The following is a 20075-nucleotide window of genomic DNA, read 5'->3' as shown; positions in this document are numbered from 1 at the left end:
CAGTGAAGTGAAGTTTCATGTAAGTAGAGTGCATTTTGACAAACAGTTTTAGAAAAAGGGTTACTGGTTGGCCAGGGTATGCACCTAAGCCAGGAAGAACCCGCCACTCTAGTCAGGGCAAGTCAGTTACACACCAAAGATAACTTGTGCTCACCATCTGGTAGCTTGGCGCAGACCAGTCAGGCTTATCATCAGAGGCAATGTGTAAAGTGTTTGCGCAACACACTCACACAGTAACACAATGAATACACCACAAAAGAGACTCCACACAAGGGTATATAAAAATATGCTTTCTATATTAAATAGATCACAAGACCAAAACGACATGAATCATAAGCACTTTGCATGTTATGCATGAATCATAAATACTTGGCACATTATGCATGATTCATTAATACGTTGCACATTGTGCAATTGCTAAGTATCACAACGACTGTGCTACAGGTACCCCACATATACTCTTCCCACTATGCCCATTGACAAATAGTACTCGCTGTTCTGATAAAAGCAAGATAACAATGATGAACATCACATCAGTTTTACAAGTAAAGCAGAAATAAAGAACAATCACAGACATCACTGTATGTAAATACAGGTAGGTAAAATGCCCTCCTCTCTATTAGAGATTTTACTGGAGCCCTTTTAGGGCAAATGCCATGGTCCCAGAATTGCATCGCCCACAGAACACTCTCTATGCAACCACTTTAGAATGAGGGGGCCCTCCAAGAAGGCACCTGTTCCACATCAGTAACGATCCCAAAATACAGTGTTTCCGGAGCTCTTCGAGGAAAATCGAACTGCTATTCCCTAGTGCAGGTTGACTTCAAAGGAACCCTTAGAAGTGTGCAACAATCCCCTTTTGCCCGGCCCTTGCTTCAGACAATCAGTAGGGGGTAAATCAGCACTATGTGTGAGGGTAGGTCCCAACCTATTCAGATGTAAGGGTGTCCAGCCTCTCCCTCTCCCAGTCCAGGAAGACTATAGTCTTTAGATGTATCCCCTGTCACAGCCAGCCCTTCCTGTGTGGTTGCTGTCTAGAAAGTAAGCACAAAGTGTAGCTGTCACCTTAGCCCAGACACATATTGGATGAAGGCTGTAAGCACAAAGTCATAAGCACAGAGAAATGCCACCTTTCTAAAAGTGGTATTTCTAAAATAGTAATGTAAAATCCAACTACACCAGTATGTAAGATTTATCACCACTATTCTAAACATACCAAACATGGCAACACAACTCCTTTCTGATCACGAATTAACACTTAAAAGTATTTAAGAGGAATTCCCAATGCTAGTCTATGAGGAATAGGTCTCAAAGCAGTGAAAAGGAAAATAGGCTGTTTGTCACCACCAGGACATGCCACACATAAAGGCACATGTCCTACCTTTTACTTACACAGCACCATGCCCATAGGGCTACCCAGGGTCTACCTTAGGGGTGACCTATGTGTAATAAAAGGGAGTTAAAGGCCTGGCAAGTAGTTTTAAATTGCAAGCCAAAGTGGCAGTAAACTGTGGACACAGGCCTGCAGTGGCAGACCTGAGGCATGTTTGAAAGGCTACGTCGTGGGTAGCACAAGCAGTGCTTCAGGCTCACTAGTAGAATATAATTTACAGCCCCTGGGAATATGTTATACCACTTTACAAGGGGCTTACAAGTTAATCAAATATGCCAAACAGGTGTAAACCAATTATACCATGTTTAGAGGAGAGAGCACAATGCACTTTAGCACTGATTAGCAGTGGTAAAGTGCTCAGAGTTCTAACGCCAACAAAAAGGTCAGACAAATAGGCAGAGGAAGGCAAAAGGTTTGGGGATAACCCAGATGAAAGGGTAAGCTAGAAACTAAGCAATATGGATACAGCAGAAAAGTAGAGAGCAACAAGAATCAGAGTTGCACATGTGCTGCTGCCCTTACACATGCTGGCCTCATGGAGACATCTGTCTGAAAGTAAGGAAAATGGTGCTACAGCAACTGCATTTACAGAAATGGTGAAGAAACATCTACCGGACAAATTTATCAGAGCATCTCCAATGACTACAGGATGCACTCACAGGACCTTTTTGGTGACGCAAAAAAACGAAACGATTCTTAATGTCTACAACAACTACTGGTGACTGGGTGTCTCTGGTGGCTCCCTGATTACAAAATTTGTATAAATGTTTTTGAGGTTACCCTCTGGTGTCAAAGGTAGTTTTAATGATTTATAGTTGGAAAGGGAATAATATTCTTGGGAACGTGTGTCCTCTAGGGAATACTTTATCATACGTGCTGTTCAACAACTGAGGGCAAGGCCATCTTTCGCAACACAAATACACTCACACCAACAAACCAGTAGAACCCAAGACATCTAGACCAAAAACATATTTAACAAAAAATAAAGCAATTTATGGCCTGCTAGAGCCATAAATTGAATAATCAAATAAAGGGGAAAATGTCTTAACCACGAAAATATTGTTCACAAATGCCAACACCTTCCTATGTAAAGTATTTTTAATTTTAAAGAATCTAGGCAAACGAGAGGGACTTAACCAGACATTACTTTTACCCTTCCTAGTCAATTATCTTAGCACTGTGAGGTGGTCCTAAACTCTGTGGCTATAAATGCTTATTGCTTTTAACATGCTTTTCACAATAAATAAGTCATGTCTACTGGCTTTCTCGAAACTATTCATACAAAACAGATCAGACATATGGCACCTGACGTAATTTTTGTCAATTAACCAATCAGGCTCATAGCTTTTATTGTTGGTTTGACATCATTACCAACTAAGGGCTAGTGCATTGTGCTTAGGCTTTCCAACAAAGCAACAATCAGGCATACCATCACAAAATTACAAATATGTTATAACAGTATACAACCCCTCCTAAGAGATGTTGACATGGATAGTCAAACTGCAAATCTTCTACCCAAGGAGGGGGTGCCCAACACCATCATCCTTGCTTACTGCGGTAATCTATGAGATTTCTTCTAACACAAAGCCATTCTACAGGCTTTAATACACTGTAATAACATTCCATTCTTAAAAACCTATTGTTTTTAACACATGCTTTTCTCAAAATATACATTAGGCCTACTCTCTTTGTCATAACTTTACAGAAAAAAAACAGATCGGGCCTACAGCGTTCATCATTGGCTTGGCACTCTAACCAACTCAGTCCTGCTGTATTGAGCATAAGTAGACTATCCTGTTTTAGGTTTAAACCTATAACAACTGATAAAACCCCAACGAAAGGGAAATAGTCCTCACCAGTGTAAACATATAAACACTGATAAACACCTTCACAACCACAAACGGAATGCCATTTAAAGAAAGGAAAAGGAGAGCCTTTTTTATTTTTTCAAGAAGGGGCCAATACAATGTAACTTTGCAATGCAAGTTAGCAGCAAGAAATACTGGGCTACCATTAGTCTACTTGAATTTTGTTGTTTAGGGATGTCACTAAAATATTGTTCTTCCTCCTGTTGCTTTTTTCGGTTTTGTGGTCTTTGGTCTAAAGATGCAGAGTTTAGAAGCATGCTGTAGGTCGTATTTAATTATTTTATAAACTGCAGCGGATCAGTAAATATCACAATCATATTTGATATTTTGGCTACATTTGACTCTTTCACTGATAGGTAAAATTGCTAGTTTCATAAGAATCTTTCACAATATGTACCGTCACATTTACCCACAGACAGAGAATGGGTGAAATCCTTTGATATGTCAGCCCCCTTTTCTAGCGAGTCCTTATTGATAGTAGGAGAACTGCCAAATACCCTAGGCTTTAAACATTCAATGCAAGATCTAGTGACCGGTATATGTGAAAACAGTGCTGTCACCAAGCATCTGGGATAGTGATGAAAACCTGACACCAGACTTTTGAAAAACATGTAACAGTGTCACTTGGAATGCTGTTGCAAAACGTTCTTACCAAGTTCAAGAAAGATTGGAGTGATATTGTTTGTATTTGCAGTGATTCAGCTACATATATGAAAAAGTTGTGTGATGACCTGTCAAAGTCGATACCTGAGCTGAAGTGCTTCCCTGTAAGAGATCCTTGCAACTTGCAAGATGGTATGCTGAAAGCATCTTTACAATCTTCAGAGTTAATGAAGAATTCTATTGACTTTGTAGACCTTTCTGGTAAACTGTTTCGTTATGCACGGTAATTAAAACGCAAATATTTCTCATTTTGTGCTTTGTGTTGCATTAAAGAAAGTCAATCCAACTGTGTCATTTAGCAGGTGGTTCTGAGTCATTGAGGTCATGAATGCTATATTATCCATGTGGCAACCGTTTACAGAATTTTGGCTCAGTGATAATGCCAAAGGCAAGGTATGTGAGGATCTCCCATCGCGTATTGTTTGTGATTCAAAAAAAAGTACACTCTACTGCATTCTCAGAAATTGACAGGAAAATATGTCTGCTTTAGTGGACATAATAAAAAAACTAGAGTCTGAACACACTCTTGTCTACCAAGTGTTCAGCATAATTTGTGTTGATTTAAAACATCTCCTTGAGTGGGCTTGGTGACACTTTTAGTGACTCTGGCACTGCAACATGTTCCATGTTAAAATGCTCGCCAGTTTGTAAGGAGATAAATGTTGAGGAACAAATCAAGAAATTGCATTTTACAATGTATGAGAAATGGCTTGCAATGATGCATAGAAATGCCGCTTCACCAACCATGGCATTTGAAGTCAATGAAGCCTCACTGTGGTACTCCTCACAAGTTCTAGATCCTTTCCATGAAGGGGAATTTTCTCTGGACTTTGAAAAAACTGCTTCATTTTTGACTGCTTCAATATATGCCTAGTTTAACACATATGTTGCAGAACCTGTCCCAGAGAATCAAAATCTTCATGTGCACTACTATTGGCATTGAAAACTATTTCAGTGGCCAGAGTTAGCAAATTGTGTACTGACTGTTTTGGCGTTCCCGCCTGAAGTGCCAATGTTGTGAGGACCTTTTCACAGATAAAAGCTTACATTGGAACGAAAGAGTGAGTACGCATGACGAAAGACTCACTGAAGAAGTATTGTATGGTGTACTACAATACGTTTGATTGTAAAAATGTATTTGGAACTTGTATACCCTGTACGTACACTACCTATATACACCATGCACTATCAGTGCAGAAAGCAAGCAATAATAAAAGCAAAACATTCCATAAACACTTCAAAAACACTGCTTCTGTTGTTTTTAGTGGTGCGCAAATGTGTAGCCACTGATAGCCACTATTTTTCTAAGGTATTGAAATCAATGGAATATACAGAAAAAAAAACATTAGAAGTTACCAAACATAGAAACTGAAAACAGGAAAGCCTAAGCATAAGCTTTACACATCATGGAAAGCCTCTTTGTCCTTTACTATAAGTCCATGCTTATCCACAAATGTGGCACGGTGCGGCTGAGAAATACAGATGAGTGGCATAGCGGGAAAGTGTAAGGTGTTATAGCTGTGATGAAGTACAAGGCACAGCAGATGGCGTTTGATTCATAGTTTGGTGTGGAATGGAAGTACATGATTAGAATGTGTTATGGTGCTAGATTGGTAGTTTGTGGTGGTGTTTTACGTACAAAGGACATTGCTATGCCATTTTCGATCATTAGAAAAAATTAATGATGATGCTGTAGAAAAAGCACTGGGATTTAATATGATGAGTGCTGCTAGTGCTGGACTGAGTTGACCATAGTTCTCTGGTCTCAATCATTTTGCAGCATTATCTACTTGCTCTTCACCATGTGGTGCCTGTGGGTTGCTGGATCAACTGTGGGCATTGCTTTGGCTGATACTAGGAGGCTGAAGCCTTACAGAACTACTGTTGGAACCCATGGACTGCCAGGCCTTGATCCGGTTTTGGGACTCCACTGGCATGTAAGCAGCATGGTCTGTGCTTCTGCATACTCGCAGCCTGCTATTCCCATTGGGGGCTGGAGTTGCAGGGCACAGCAATGTCGAAGGGCAGACACGGAAAGATGCACTATGTTAGGTTAATATGCTCAGCAACATGTCCAAAGCCATGGAGCTCCAACAGAGCCACTTGCTGAAGAAAGGTGAACACACAGTGTGTGGGAAACTCTGTGATACCTACAGGGAGGTGGTGTGGTGTACATGCAGGGAATACCAATGGTATACCTGCTGTAGTGTAGTGGTGAAACTGCAAGTGAGTACTGAGGTTCTCCTTTCCTCTTGCTTTGAGCACAGTAAGGTATTTTTGAAGTGTGGGCTATGCATTTTATGAATTTGCAGGAGGTCACAAAAGGCCTATCTAATACATAAGTAGAAACGTCGCATTTTGCAGCCCAGTGTGAATGGCTGAAAATACAGGGATGGTGGACACAATCCCTGCATCTGCTTCCCCAATGAGACCCTTTTAAAAAAAGAAATTGCAAAAAAAAAACAAGTCTCTGTCCTTTAAAGAAATCAGTGCTGCTTTAAACAACTTTTACTGCCCCCACCCCAGTGCTTAATTTGAGCTGGTGGTTTCCAGAACTCAGCATCAGCGCTTAAATGTCAACACCAGCACCCATCTAGTTTACAGATAGAGTTTATTAATTTAATATATCTCAAAATGACTAATACCTGCTGTCCAAAGCCATTGTTATAGCTTTGGGAGCCTAGAATAGTCACACTTGTAGGACTGTGTTGGTTAGTAGTTGTGTTGGTACTGTCATTGGCAGCTCTGACAGGGCAATTGATAGCGCAAGCTGCAGTGGCCCCACGACGAGGGTCTGGGTACTTGTGTTTGTACAAATGAAGCACTGCCACTCTAAACTCAACACAATTCCCTAAGGGGAAGCTGTCCTGTGGGAATTTCACCTTTGGGGCTGCAACAGTGGTCACAAAAAAGTGACACCTTTGTGACCTGCAAGAAGGAGGGGAACACCTGTTTCATGCTCCCTTCTATACGCAAACTGGAAAGGGTCGCAAAACTCTTTTTACAATTTGAAAATACTTTTTCAACTCGTATAATGGTTTTTGTGCATTGTGAAAAGGTGTTTTGCTGTCGCGAAGCCTAATTGATAGCATGCTATAATAAACAAGAGATGGCAAAACCAGTAAATATTGCTTTAATGGACCAACTCATCTACAGATACAATTGGCAAGCGTTGGCTTGGCACATGAAAGCAAGTCCAATCGGATCTTTTTCATTAAGAGCCTATAATGGTTTTTTTGTTTTTTTTTTACATTTTAACGGTGAAAAAGAGGCTTATAAAATCGAGTAACAAAAACTGCACCCTCACTAAGGTGAAAATAATAAGTAGTTTATTTTTTCTTGGCTATTCCTCTGAGCGCCAAAAACACATGACCTTGTCAATGTGAACAATACATCTATGTGAAATACATACTTTTAAGTCAGGCAGCCCATATGGTGGTGCCATCCTTAACACGCCAGAGCACCACCCAACATTAATTCCAGAAGCTAGACTACATTATTTGAAAGGCAACATAGCTGGGATTTTGTCTTAAATGAGAAATACATAATACGAAGGAAATTTCCTGTGGCGGTGTTTTGCCTCCTACAGTATTTAATACATTCATTCAATTTTGCAAATATATGGAGGGATAGAGCTTTTACCTGCAGAGGCGAGCAAACTAAACTGTCCACCATATGAAAGAAGAATACTTGAAAGGATGTACACAGGAAGAGAAGGTCCATGGAATCGTATTATCTGTGGAAAGTACAACAGTTTTGGTCATTTCAAACATAAGAACTTGGAAAGTAAGAAGTGCATATATGTCAAGTAAAAAGAAAACGGATTTAATTTCGCAAGTTACCCCAAAATTTAAACAATGCATTAGACACCATATTTCAAAATTTCACAGCACATCATGCATGCATTACTACAGATATCCTCAGTCCTTGTGAATGGAAAAAGACAACCAGCAAATTTAGAGATACGGTAATCTATATAAAGAATTAGACTGCACTTAATAATGTACGTGCAAAGTAGAAATGACTAATGTTAATGACACTAAAATAATGTTAAACATTGTTAAATAACTTTTTGTGGATTCACAACAAAGATGATTAACATATCGGAATCTGTGTCAAGCTTTTGTATTTTTCATTTAAGTAGGGATAACCTTTATTCAAATCCATCGGAAGGAGCTACATTACAAAAGTAGCTGAAATGTAATGTAAACTAACACACTAAGTCCGAAAATTATTCAGCCTCGTTCTGGTTTGTAACGGTTGCAACATTTTTCTAGACTGGTTTGGATACATTTTAGTCCTTCAGACAACACACATCAAGGGAGAGGTCATGAATTTCTGACTAGAAGGGCCCTAAAACCTGTTTTATATGGGAGCACTTTCACAAAAGGCATGTATTTGTGTAACGTGAAATCCCCTGTAAAAATGAACCAAAGCAGTTTGTGCTGTGATTATTTATCTGTAACCTTGTTGTCAGCTAATTATTTTTGTTCAACTAAATACTACTTTTGTAACCTAGTAAAGTAGCCAAGCCAGAATTAGATAGACTTAATAGCCGCTTGTCAAATTTTTCTTTTAATATCTCGTAAGCAATGGCGTAATATACAAGCTACATTTGTAATAGGTGAAAATTGTATATTGGTATTGAGCCAATTGAAAAAGTTACTTACCTTCTCTAATAATATTTTTGGTGGATACAAATGTTCCCGCAGATTCCTCACCTTGTCAATTATCCCCACGTTAGTCTGGAAAACTTTCCCCCGGCAATCTCTCTCCATCACCACCAGGTGACGCCCTGCGGCTCCAGCCTCTGGACATGATGACACCGGAGTATATTATGCACAAGCTGACATGTTGGCGTCAGTTCCTGGACTTTTCCCGCACCCCAGATAAGGGTGCAGAGAGGAACCAAGAGAGCAATGACAGCAACATATAAAGGACATAACATCTGCATACCTTGGGATCTTATGAGTCACAACTCTAGATCCATAGCGGAGGAAACTGGACATGAGGAATATGCAGAAAGATTATGTAGCCACTAGACCAGTGATACTCAAAGTACGGCCCTCTTGACCTTTGCATGCGCCCCCCCCCCGGTGAACAGCAGCACAAGTTGCTGTTTAGTTGTTGAGCACTAATATTCAGAACATTTTTTAAATAAACGAGCAAGCTTTTATTAACCTGCAAATAAATGATTGCCCATGTATTTAACATTTGTTTAGACATCTTTAAACAATCCCTAACCCACCCAGACCCCCTACCGCCACCCTGCTGGCATCAGTGCGGCCCTCGGTCACACCACAGACAGTACTTTGTGGCCGCCGGCAGAAGATTGCGAGTGCTCACGCACTAGACGGTTAGTAACTTTTTCTTCTGATGGATGTGTCTTCCCTCAGATTCTTCACCTTTTGAATAAGTCCGAAAGCAATAAAACCCTGGGAGGTAGGACGGACCAGTGCTGGTTAGCCAACGAAATCATGCATCATAACTTGGGCAAAATATCTATCACTGCATGCCTAAGATGTGAGGCAGTGGAGCTTGGCAAAAGTATGCAAAGTTGGTCATGTAGCAGCCTGACAGATGTAAACAACACTGTCACCCCTTGTAGAGGGTTGTGGAGACATCCATGGTTCTAGTGGAGTGGGCGTAAATGCCTCACAGGGGTCTATCTTGGCCAGGGCACAGCAGATCAAGATACAGAGGTTGACCAAGTGCAAAATGGAATGTTTGATCACTGGCTTGCAATTCTCAGCTCTGGCAGAGCCCAAAGAAACAAGCATTTACAATGCAATAGGTCTCGCAACTGCGTATTTTGGAGCTATTGGCATTGTAAATGGCAATGCCTTTTAAAAATTGCAAGCCATTGTTATTTACAATACCAAAAGCAACACCTATTGCATTACATAGCACGGTGTCCGTGAAAAAAGCGCGGTGCTCATTAAAGTAAAAAAAAAAAAAAGAACGAAAAAAAGAGAGTGAGGGGTGTAAGCAAAACACTCACTCCACACATACACTGAATATTAACACTACATTCTGTGCATATACATAATAGCAGAACCTTACATGGGTGGGGCAACAGGCATCACTCCTAGAGACATGGCTCAAAAGGGCTGGCTACACTATTGATAGTTCTAAAACATACTATGCAGTCACGTCCACTCTATGCCCAGGAAAGGGACAGTAGCCCTCTAAACACAATGCTTGGTGCACCCCTCTAGGTCACAGGGCAGATCCCGGACCTGACATATATTCAGGGACTTCCTGGCTTGAACATTTGCAAATACAATTAGATCAGCATGATGCTAGGGGCAAAATAAAAGTCAGGATACCCGATATCCATGCAGTCGGCCACTCAGGAAGAGTAAACACGCCTGTACGCTATGCGGGGTAGAATCCTGTCCCAACGCTGGAGGTATTTTTTTTTTATAGCACTGGAAACTGACAAAGCAAGGTTTTTAGTTTGGTTACAATTGATTTTGAGGCAGTGGTTTGCCCCTGCACTTCTCGTTGATCTCGCGGTCCGCCCTTTGGCCATATAATCGTGTTATAAAAACAGTAAAGTAAACAATAATTACAATTAATGGGTGGTGGAACAGTTGAAAGTGAGGAAATTATACACTAGATAAAGACAGCAAGTAGAAAAAGAAAATGGACAAGGAAATTAGGGATAGAAGAAGCACCCCGCTACTGTTCGACTGGTGTAAGGTGCCGTTAACCCAGCTGGCTGGGGGGAGGTGGGGGTGTCCGCGACTTCTTCGCCTCATCCTGTGGCCTGTTTATGACATTGGGGCACTGTCATGAATCAGGAAGTGTATCCTTGGTGGGATGCACAAGTTACCGGTGGCATTTACATATCTATCCTCCTTAGCACTTGTTTATGAGCCGTGGGTTGCTGTGTTTTTGGTTCGGAATGAGAGGGATTGGAAGAGGGTGTCTACCACTGAAGGAATGGCGTTGAGGTTCATAGGCCTCCGGTGGCATTTACCTGCTACCACCTCTAGGGCTTGGGGGAGGGGGCGAAGGGGAATAATTGCGGAGACTGAGTGGGTGTATTTTTTTTTTTTTAAATTAAAGGATTTACAACATCACCCCCGTCCGACCTCATTCGTGCAGGCTAGCATGTGGAGGGTCTGGTCTGGAAAGGGGGAAGAGGGTGCCCCGCCAATGGTGGCTAGCTCAGCCCTGAATATTCTTTACATACCTATTGTAAGCCGGCCTGACATCCGCCCTGTCTTTTATGCCAGAGGGGGGGTGGTGAAGGGCTGGATATAAGATGGGGCCTCCTACGTGGGACTGGGGAGCTCTATCGGCCCTTACCTGCCACCTCCTCTTAGGGCCCCTCTCGCCGTGGCGGCCTGTACTGCTTTTAATACCCGTCGGAATGAACCATCAGAGCAGGGGAGCGCGGCCCTTTGTGAGAGCTGTCGGATGGATATCGCTGCTTTCCGCTTGTGGCTCCTACCTCGGTTACGGGTAACATCAAGCTGTTAACACTGCATGCTCATTGCTACTACTGCCAGAGGTTCATAAAGACTATAGGTGCAGATATAAGACTATCTGGAAGCATGCCAATTTGATTGTGCTTGTTTTCCAAAATCACACCATAAAAAAGGTAACAAACCAGACTGGCTTTGCTCTGAAACCAGGATTCTCTACTTGGAGAAAGTGGACCTTCAATGCTTCTGCATCATCATTTTTCGGCCACATGGGAAGTAGCATCTTTAAAAGCAGAACAGCTCCTACCATATCTTTCTTCTTGACCCTTAAGAATGAACAAGTTGCCTATCTTTAAGTAACCATATATATGGTTGATACTCTCTCTCTTCCTGCAGATTCTTCACCTTAAGAATATTCCTTAAGCTTCACAGCTGGTAAAAAGGTTCCTAAGCATTAACGTTCCTGTACTACTAGATAGCACCAAGCAAGCAATTTTAACCACAGATTCATCAGCCCCCAAATGTGAAATCACTTGACTTGTGCTAACTGGTATATATTGAATAATTGGAGTTTGCATACCTTGCGATCTTTTTCATCACATCACTAACTTAACAGGAAGGGCAGTCAGAAGATACAGTATAAATGATAAATATCCCTATAGAAGGTTACAAACATTTTCTTCTGATGGACTGTTCTTCCCTCAAATTCTTCACCTAATAAATGAGTCCCAAAGGAATAACAATTGAGGGTGGAGAAGAGGAGGGGGGTTGAGTAGTGTAGATTAGCCAATAAAGTCATGCTACACAGCCCTAGAAATATATCCATCGTTGTACCTGAGGTGTGGCGCAGTAATGTTTTACAAAGGTATTTAAAGGCCAAGGAGCTGCCGGCAGCTGTGCAGCTGGTGCAATGGCACTGGGACCCAGAGGTGTGAGGCGGCCTACTTCAAAGGATGATTTCTATAGCCTCTAACTACTGCTTGTGAGGCAAAGTGGGAACCCATTCATGCTGCACTTGTAGTAGTCCTGGCCCCTTGATATACCTAGGTAAAAGAATGATTTTCTAGAGGATTTCATTTTATAGTTGTGTTTTTGGATCATAGAGAAGTAATTTAGCTTGGGTAGACTGCTAATCCGGGTCGAATTTTTCCGGACATCATTTTTAAAAATGGTGGTAGTATTGCAGTGATGATGTAATATTTCAGGAACCATGAGACGTATATACTTCTTTTTGGTTTCAAAGAAATAGGTTTTGGGGTAAAGAAATATTACAGAGACAGAAAATATCTACTCAGAGCAACTCATCCGCCTTTTTCCAATATAGCGAATCTATAATAATGTGTTTTAGCCATCATGTTGGTAAATTATTTTAATATTGGTTTTGTTTCAGGTTTTCCATTGATTCAAATTCGTAAACATGAGCGAAGCAGGTGGTAGCAGAGGATGTTCTCAGCTGATTTGACGCCTTAAGTTTTTGATTCCAAAATAAGATCACAGGATGCAGTAAAATCAGCAGGAACCATTTTAAGAAACGTCCTGAAAAATTTAGAATTTGGACAGAATGACAAATTTTGTGATGCCCAGAGCTCCGCAAATCATGGGAGTAAATAGCGCCCATTAGCAAAGGGATCTCTTGCACTCATTTTTGGTGAGTGGTAAATTACATTGTACATTCAAGTTGGAATGAAAGGCAAGGTGTCATCTGCTGAGAACCGTGCTGTACATTATACTCTCAATAAAACTAAGCCAGTGGGCTCTGGCAGTGGCATGGCCAGTGTGTCATGGGCCCTACTGCAAGCAGGGAAACTGTCCCCCTGGCTGGAGTTTGAACTGCGAACTACAGCAACAATCAGGGGTCAGGGGGCCCCTTAGGCCTCATGGCCCTAGTGAGACTGCACCTGCTGCACCAACAGAAGTTACGGCTCTGGGCACTTGCAAAAATATTAAAAAATTTAAGTTGTGGATCTCCGAAAAGAGTTCAGTCATAACTGGACATTTCCCCCAACATTTTTTACAACCCTCTTACCATTGGGCTCAAAGGGCTTCAGCCCCGGCCGTCGTGTGTGGCAGCCCGGGCTGAGACAGCTTCCCGGGCAAACACACAGCCGCACCGGAGCACTTCACAGGTCTTTAAAAGACCGTTTGCTTGTTAATGAGGTGTTGTTGTTTTTTCAACCCTTTTAAGAGCCCCTGCATCTCCACTCTGCCAATTGGTGGAAGAATTAACCTCCCCGCCCCCCTGAAATTTTTTCTTAGGCCCCCCCCCCCCCCCCCCCGGAAATTTGGCTCTAGTTGCGCCTCTGCCTCTTACCCTACCCACCCTCCACCCCCTTGATCCGTGCTGGCCACTACTGTAATTAGCACAACAACACAGATTAAGTGTTCTTTTGTCAAACCTTTTCCTCTTCACTTAAGAACAAAGCAGATATGTTCTAATATTAAGGTTTTTCCTAGACTAGACTCAATGCACTGGATGTGGTGCTGTCAGAGTCAGCAAGAGGTAAGCTATGGTTATCTGAGCGGTATGAACATCTCCGGTGGGCAGAACCAGGAGCAGAAAGATGTAGAGACTGTCACTGAGGAAGAGACTAATTCTTTGCCATCTATCATCGAGCGACTGTCCTTTCGTGAGTTTAAATTAAAGGACACCTGCATAGTGCCTGAGAGCAAATAACCAAGCAGCCAAGGAGAAGCAATTCAATAATGTACCAAGGCACCCAAAACACAAGACAAGTGTCAATAGGGACAGTGATCAAAGCAGCGTAGGTGTAAAGCAAGAGAAATAATGCGTCATCAATACAATTGCATTTATGCTGAAATTAGATCCACTACAGAGGCGGCTAAAGTGCCAGATGCATCAACGTCACATTATGGCTCATTCACCGTAGTTTCAGATTTAAGCATGTGAAAGATACAGTAGTGCAGTCGCGATTGATGTCTCTGCCACGCTGCAACCACCGGTGCGCTACTGGTCTAACCGACGCTAGAGAGTATTGAAAATCCATCATTCTGACGTGAAAGAAGCCCGACTGTTGTTGTAACACTAACTCCATTGATTCGAAAAGGAACCAAAAAGCACTTTATACCTGCAAAAGTACTGTGTGCCCCTCAAAGAAAGCAGGTAACAAGAAATTGTTATATGAAGAACTTAAGGACTAAAGGGCCAGATATATCAAGTATTTTGTATCAAGCAAACACGTTACCAAATTGCAATTTGGGTTTGCAACCAAATATGGTTCGGTATATAAAAGGGGCGTCCTTTCCGAATACCAAAAAAGATGGGTACGTATTAATGTATTGCGACTGAATTATGGTCGAAAAAAATTAAGTACTTACCGACTACTAACTCAATCGCAAATGAGATGGGGTCTCTTAGGGAACCACTTTGTGAATGTAAAAAGACAAAAAAAAACTTGCTTAGGAGCCTTCTTAAACTAAGTAAAAAAAGAAAAGAAAAAAACGGACGGCATTTAAAAAAAATAAAGATTGCTTTATTAAAACAAAACAACAACAATCGCAGACATATTGTTCTGCTGACCCAAGCAGGCTACCATCCCTGTGATAGCAGCGATCCCTAGTGGGTCAGAAATTACGACCTACCTCGTCCATGAGGTAGGTTGATTTGTGAGTCACTACGAATCACTATTTTAAAGTCAAGTCCTCTACAGAGAAAAAGGTTCCCTGTTGTGCTTTTAGACCATTTTCCGAACGACGGCTGTAGCATTTATATGCCAAACCTTTGTAAGAAAGAATGCAGGCAGAACTGCTGATTGTGTGCTAGCTCTGCTGTCAGTCTCATATTTCTGGAATGTAGCATAGATTCTGCACAATCGCACTCCTTCAGCATTCAGTATCTTCACTGGTGCACGGCCAGAAAGAAACTAATCAAACGAGTCAGGCATGCACTGCCCGATCAAGGAGTAAACACCTTCCATACCGTTTATACCTCCTATTACCATGATGTGTTGCTTTGCCTATATTCAAATGTAGGCAGTCGCTAAGAAGACTTTTGAGAGAAGCAGAGGAAACTAAGCTAAGTGTATTTGGTAGGCCTGGGCGAAGCACTACGCTACGCTCGCGTAGTTTGCGAAGTTCGCGCTACTTCGCACTACGCGAACTGCACGTAGCACAGTGCGAACACGCGTAGCGTAGTGTTGCGTAGTGCTGCGGTCATTTTTTGCTTGCTCGCGGTCCTCAACGTCAAGTTGGCGACCGCGAGCAAGCAAAATGACATCCCGGCGAGACTTTTTCCTTGTTCTCGATCGCGAGCATGGAAAATAAACCTCCCGGCGAGATTCCCAACGCGAGGAGGTCAGGTTTCTCATTGCGAGGGGTCGCGTATGCTCGCGACCGCTCGCGATGAGAAACTACCAGTTCGCGTTGAGAAAGCTGCCGCTCGAGTAAAAATCTACTCGAGCAGCAGAAAACTACAGCTCGCACTGTGCAAGATGCCATTTTCAATGATTGCACAGTGCCGGTTGCTTGTCCGCACTGTGCAATCATTGAAAACAACATCTTGCACAGTGCGAACATGTTACTACGTAGCTCGCGTAGTGCGAACTTCACTTTGCGTAGCTTCGCGAAGTGCTACTTCGCGAACTACGCCCACCCTTAGTATTTGGTACTTTTGTGTTCATAAATTAAAATCAGCAAACCAATGACACCAGTCATTTCAAAGGAGAAACCTGTGTCTTCAAATTTTAATCGCTGCTGGCAGTGGCCAGTGTCATGTCTGGCCCCATCGGACAGTACTTACCTAGAATTATCCTCCCGCCCCTGTAAACAAACCACGCAAATCCATTGGAAGAAAACGGGGAAAATGTGTGCATCTGACTTCCAAGATGTTAAGTGTCAGTATCGTTTCCATTGCTGATAGTTTCTTCTTTGCATTCTAGAATGTTGTCCCGAATTTATAATGGAAAATATATACGTTGCAAAATTCAAAAAACCCTGCAAAAGCAGAGCCAATATTTGACAACTTAGGACGACTTGACATCACATTGTGGCCACCTATAGCACATCAACTTTTGCTTCATGTTCCTACTGTACATCACTCCGACCCTCGAGATGAATTCAAACCCCCTATCCCTCAAAGCACATCACGTTCCACGCATTGCGGCACATAATGCTGCGCTCTCAGCAGAGGCTCCTCCGCTACGGTGGAGGACCGTCGCCCCACCTGCCAGCAGCCATAAAGAAAATAAAACTATAATAAACCCTTGTTTATTACTGCTTCTTTTTTGCTCTGAGAGCCGAGGCATGGGAGCGGTGCCAGGAGGATGACAGGCTGATGGAAGAGTGGTTGCACTGCTATTCAGTGTGCATGACCGTCTGGCCGGCCATCTCAGGACAGCCAAACAGCCATGCGCATTGAAGCTCTCTCCAAGCCGAGCTGCGCTGCCAGGTTGGAGAGAGCAGGCACAGGCTCCCAGTCATCGGCACTCAGGCCAATTCTGACACTACTTTCAGCAGCATGAAAGCAGCGTCGGGATTGGCCGCAGTGGCCCTGTGGGCCTGTGCCTGCAGTGGAGAGGAGCGCGATGCAGCAGGAAAGTGGCTTTTTTTTGTGTGTCTTGACATCCATCCATCCATGTGTATGTGTATATACATGTATATATTATGTATATTTGTTAAGTGTATATTTTTTATGACCCTCAATGTGATTTGCCACCAACTGCCACTGGTCAAATGGGAGGCGGTCCCACGGTAGTCATGATACTGTGGTACCTCATAAGTTAAAACCAATCTGTAGAATCGAGGTCAAGCTTCGGTGGGCCACAGGCTGCTTTGCAACGGCTGTTTTTGTTTCCTTCATTGCAGGCTAGTAGGAGGACTAGGAACCACTAATGACCAGTGCTTAATCTGAGATGGTGGTTGCCGGTGGGACCCAACAGTGCTAATATTCGGGGACTGGCACTTATTTTTCCTCATTACACTTTGAAGTCCTTGATCAGAGCAAGAGAGGGCAAACACACACGGGGGAAAGGAGGAAGAGGAGAAAGATGGGAAAACTGTGACCTACAGAGAAAGCAAGTATAGAATGAGATGAAGGGGCAGAGAGAGTCCGCTGGTGGATTGAAGAGGCTCAGGTACAGTTCGGTGCTCCATCAGCCGCGACCGGCAAATGTGACCAGCTGGAGTCCAAAATCACCCAGAGCCTCTATTTCAGGCTTAGATCTTGGGTGAATGACGCAGGAGTCACTCACTCCAAATACTGCTCAACTCTGACCAGCCACATGAATGTTCTTTTTTTGACACAATAACTACCGGAATGGGCTTTAGAATTTCGGTTTGACTGATTGATTGAAATAGGGATTGGTGAAATTGTGATTTCTATTTTCTGAGAAGATCACGTACAAATTCAATGCAAGGGCAATTTTTGTGTTTAAAAGTCATGCGAGATACAAACAAGAGACTTATTTAAAAACATATTGTCCCTCGGCTGTGGTTTTATTTTTTCTGCAAGATGTTCTTCTGCTGGACTGTCCCAAGTGTACAAAGATAACAGTTGGTTCTGTCGGGTATGAATAATTTCTTTAAACTGTTTAAGCACTCCTTGAGTTATTCACAAGAGAAGGCAATTAACTCAAAAACAATACACACAATGAGACCATAGAGGGTATTCAAGGTTTTATAAATTACATCATTTATAAATACCCAATTTGAATTGAATGGCTGTCAAAGTACGAAAACAAGTAAAGAATTTCGTGACAAGGTGACATGTGGTGCTCAGTGATGTGGTGATGGTACTAAATATATACAAAGTGATTGTGAAAGTTTAAAAAGGCCAGAAAAACAGGTAATCGAATAGGTCTGCAGGTTGAGTAAATGGGTCTTTATGCAGAGTCTTTCTACTGGTCCGGGGGGTATATGTCGACGTTTCAACCCTGGAAGCGCACAACTGTCTAGTCAATGCGGGTCTTCATCAGGACATAGAGAGGGTGTGACAGCCTGTAGAATAGCAAGGTGTATGGTCAGGTGTGTGTAAAAAAGCGGGAAATGCTGAGATTAATCCGGCATGTTAAGGTAAAAACTCACCTAAGACGGCCCAAGGTCGCTTATGGGACGTGTTCGAAACTCTCAGTTAAGTGAATGTTCATCAAGGAGCAAGGATCTCCTATACCATGTTATTTCTACGAGAAAGGAGGGAGTGGAAAGTAATTTCACTGCACCCATTGATAGCTCTATTTGGTCAGGTAGGAGCTAACTATACGCTAATGCCGACTCACCCAGTGATGAATTGCCGTCGTGTTGTAATTCTTCAGTCTAGTTTCAGGAAAACTAAAGAAGGGGCGCAGGCGTTCGTCCTGTCTCCTCCGGGAGTGTTAATCAATTCTCTGTAAGGTATTGACAGGGGAATGCATTAGTCTCCTCATTGCCAATCGTGTATGTACGGACCAAAAGGACACCCTCATTGTTCGTTCCGCTCACCTTAAATGGATTCCGAGTTACAAGTTACTTGGAGCGGGGCTCAGGCATACGTCCTGTCTCCGGTGATCGTATCAGTGAGTGTGACTGTGAGCAGTAGTCGTCAGACAGGTAGGGGTAAGTAGTATTTTTGTTGTAATTTCTTACGTCTTTTGCGAGTTTGTCTAGCTTCCTGTTTAGTGTGACTGTGTTAAACTCGGCTAAGGTCTTTTCTGCTCGCTCTAGGGCTTCTCTGGCGTTTGAGAGGGCTCTATCCTCTAGTATTTCCTTTTTTAAATCAGTGATTTCTTGCGTGAGTTTTTTTAACGTATTCAATCGCAGTCTCTACACCAAGCACCATCCAATGTCTGGAGCAGTTGTTCGCTACGTAACTAAACCCTTCCCTAAATTTTGGGACGTCTATAAAAATAGCGGGTTTGTTACGAACTTGCAATCCTTTGGGAATTATATTGGATTGCAGGTACTGACTATGACTCTGACTCGCTCAGAATAAGACGAGGTTGCTCACTATGCCTAGCGCGCCTCTTAACATTGTGCCGAACTTTACTTCTTAGCATTTAATTTCATATGCTTGAATTCGGCTCCTTCATGGAGTTTCGCTTAGTTGCCTAGCAACCGCACAAACTTATGACGTAGCGGCGCAGCACGCCAAACGTGTAACCTAGCAACGAGCCTCTGACACGTATGCCGGTGATATGCGCCACGTACACGCGCCGTAGAAAGTATATCACCGAGCTGCTCACAGTCACACTCACTGATACGATCACCGGAGACAGGACGTATGCCTGAGCCCCGCTCCAAGTAACTTGTAACTCGGAATCCATTTAAGGTGAGCGGAGCGAACAATGAGGGTGCCCTTTTGGTCCGTACATACACGATTGGCAATGAGGAGACTAATGCATTCCCCTGTCAATACCTTACAGAGAATTGATTAACACTCCTGGAGGAGACAGGACGAACGCCTGCGCCCCTTCTTTAGTTTTCCTGAAACTAGACTGAAGAATTACAACACGACTGCAATTCATCACTGGGTGAGTCGGCATTAGCGTATAGTTAGCTCCTACCTGACCAAATAGAGCTATCAATGGGTGCAGTGAAATTACTTTCCACTCCCTCCTTTCTCGTAGAAATAACATGGTATAGGAGATCCTTATTCCTTGATGAACATTCACTTAACTGAGAGTTTCGAACACGTCCCATAAGCGACCTTGGGCCGTCTTAGGTGAGTTTTTACCTTAACATGCCGGATTAATCTCAGGATTTCCCGCTTTTTTACACACACCTGAC

The 20075-nt window shown here is 42.7% G+C and overlaps 1 protein-coding gene across 1 annotated transcript in view; it reads right to left on the bottom strand.

The window, feature by feature from the left end:
• The window catches only part of PGAP1 (post-GPI attachment to proteins inositol deacylase 1), a 760293-nt gene that overhangs the window by 221141 nt on the left and 519077 nt on the right, over positions 1 to 20075 (bottom strand). Inside the window, exon 20 of the mRNA XM_085648756.1 lies at positions 7567 to 7660. Within this exon, the coding sequence (XP_085504882.1) occupies positions 7567 to 7660 (94 nt within the window). The remainder of the gene's footprint in view (positions 1 to 7566; positions 7661 to 20075) is intronic.

Source organism: Triturus cristatus, chromosome 3_2, assembly GCF_964204655.1.
Source record: "Triturus cristatus chromosome 3_2, aTriCri1.1, whole genome shotgun sequence".
NCBI lineage: Eukaryota > Metazoa > Chordata > Amphibia > Caudata > Salamandridae > Triturus > Triturus cristatus.
The sequence above is the reverse complement of the archived record's forward strand: the minus strand, read 5'-3'. Positions and strand labels throughout refer to the sequence as shown.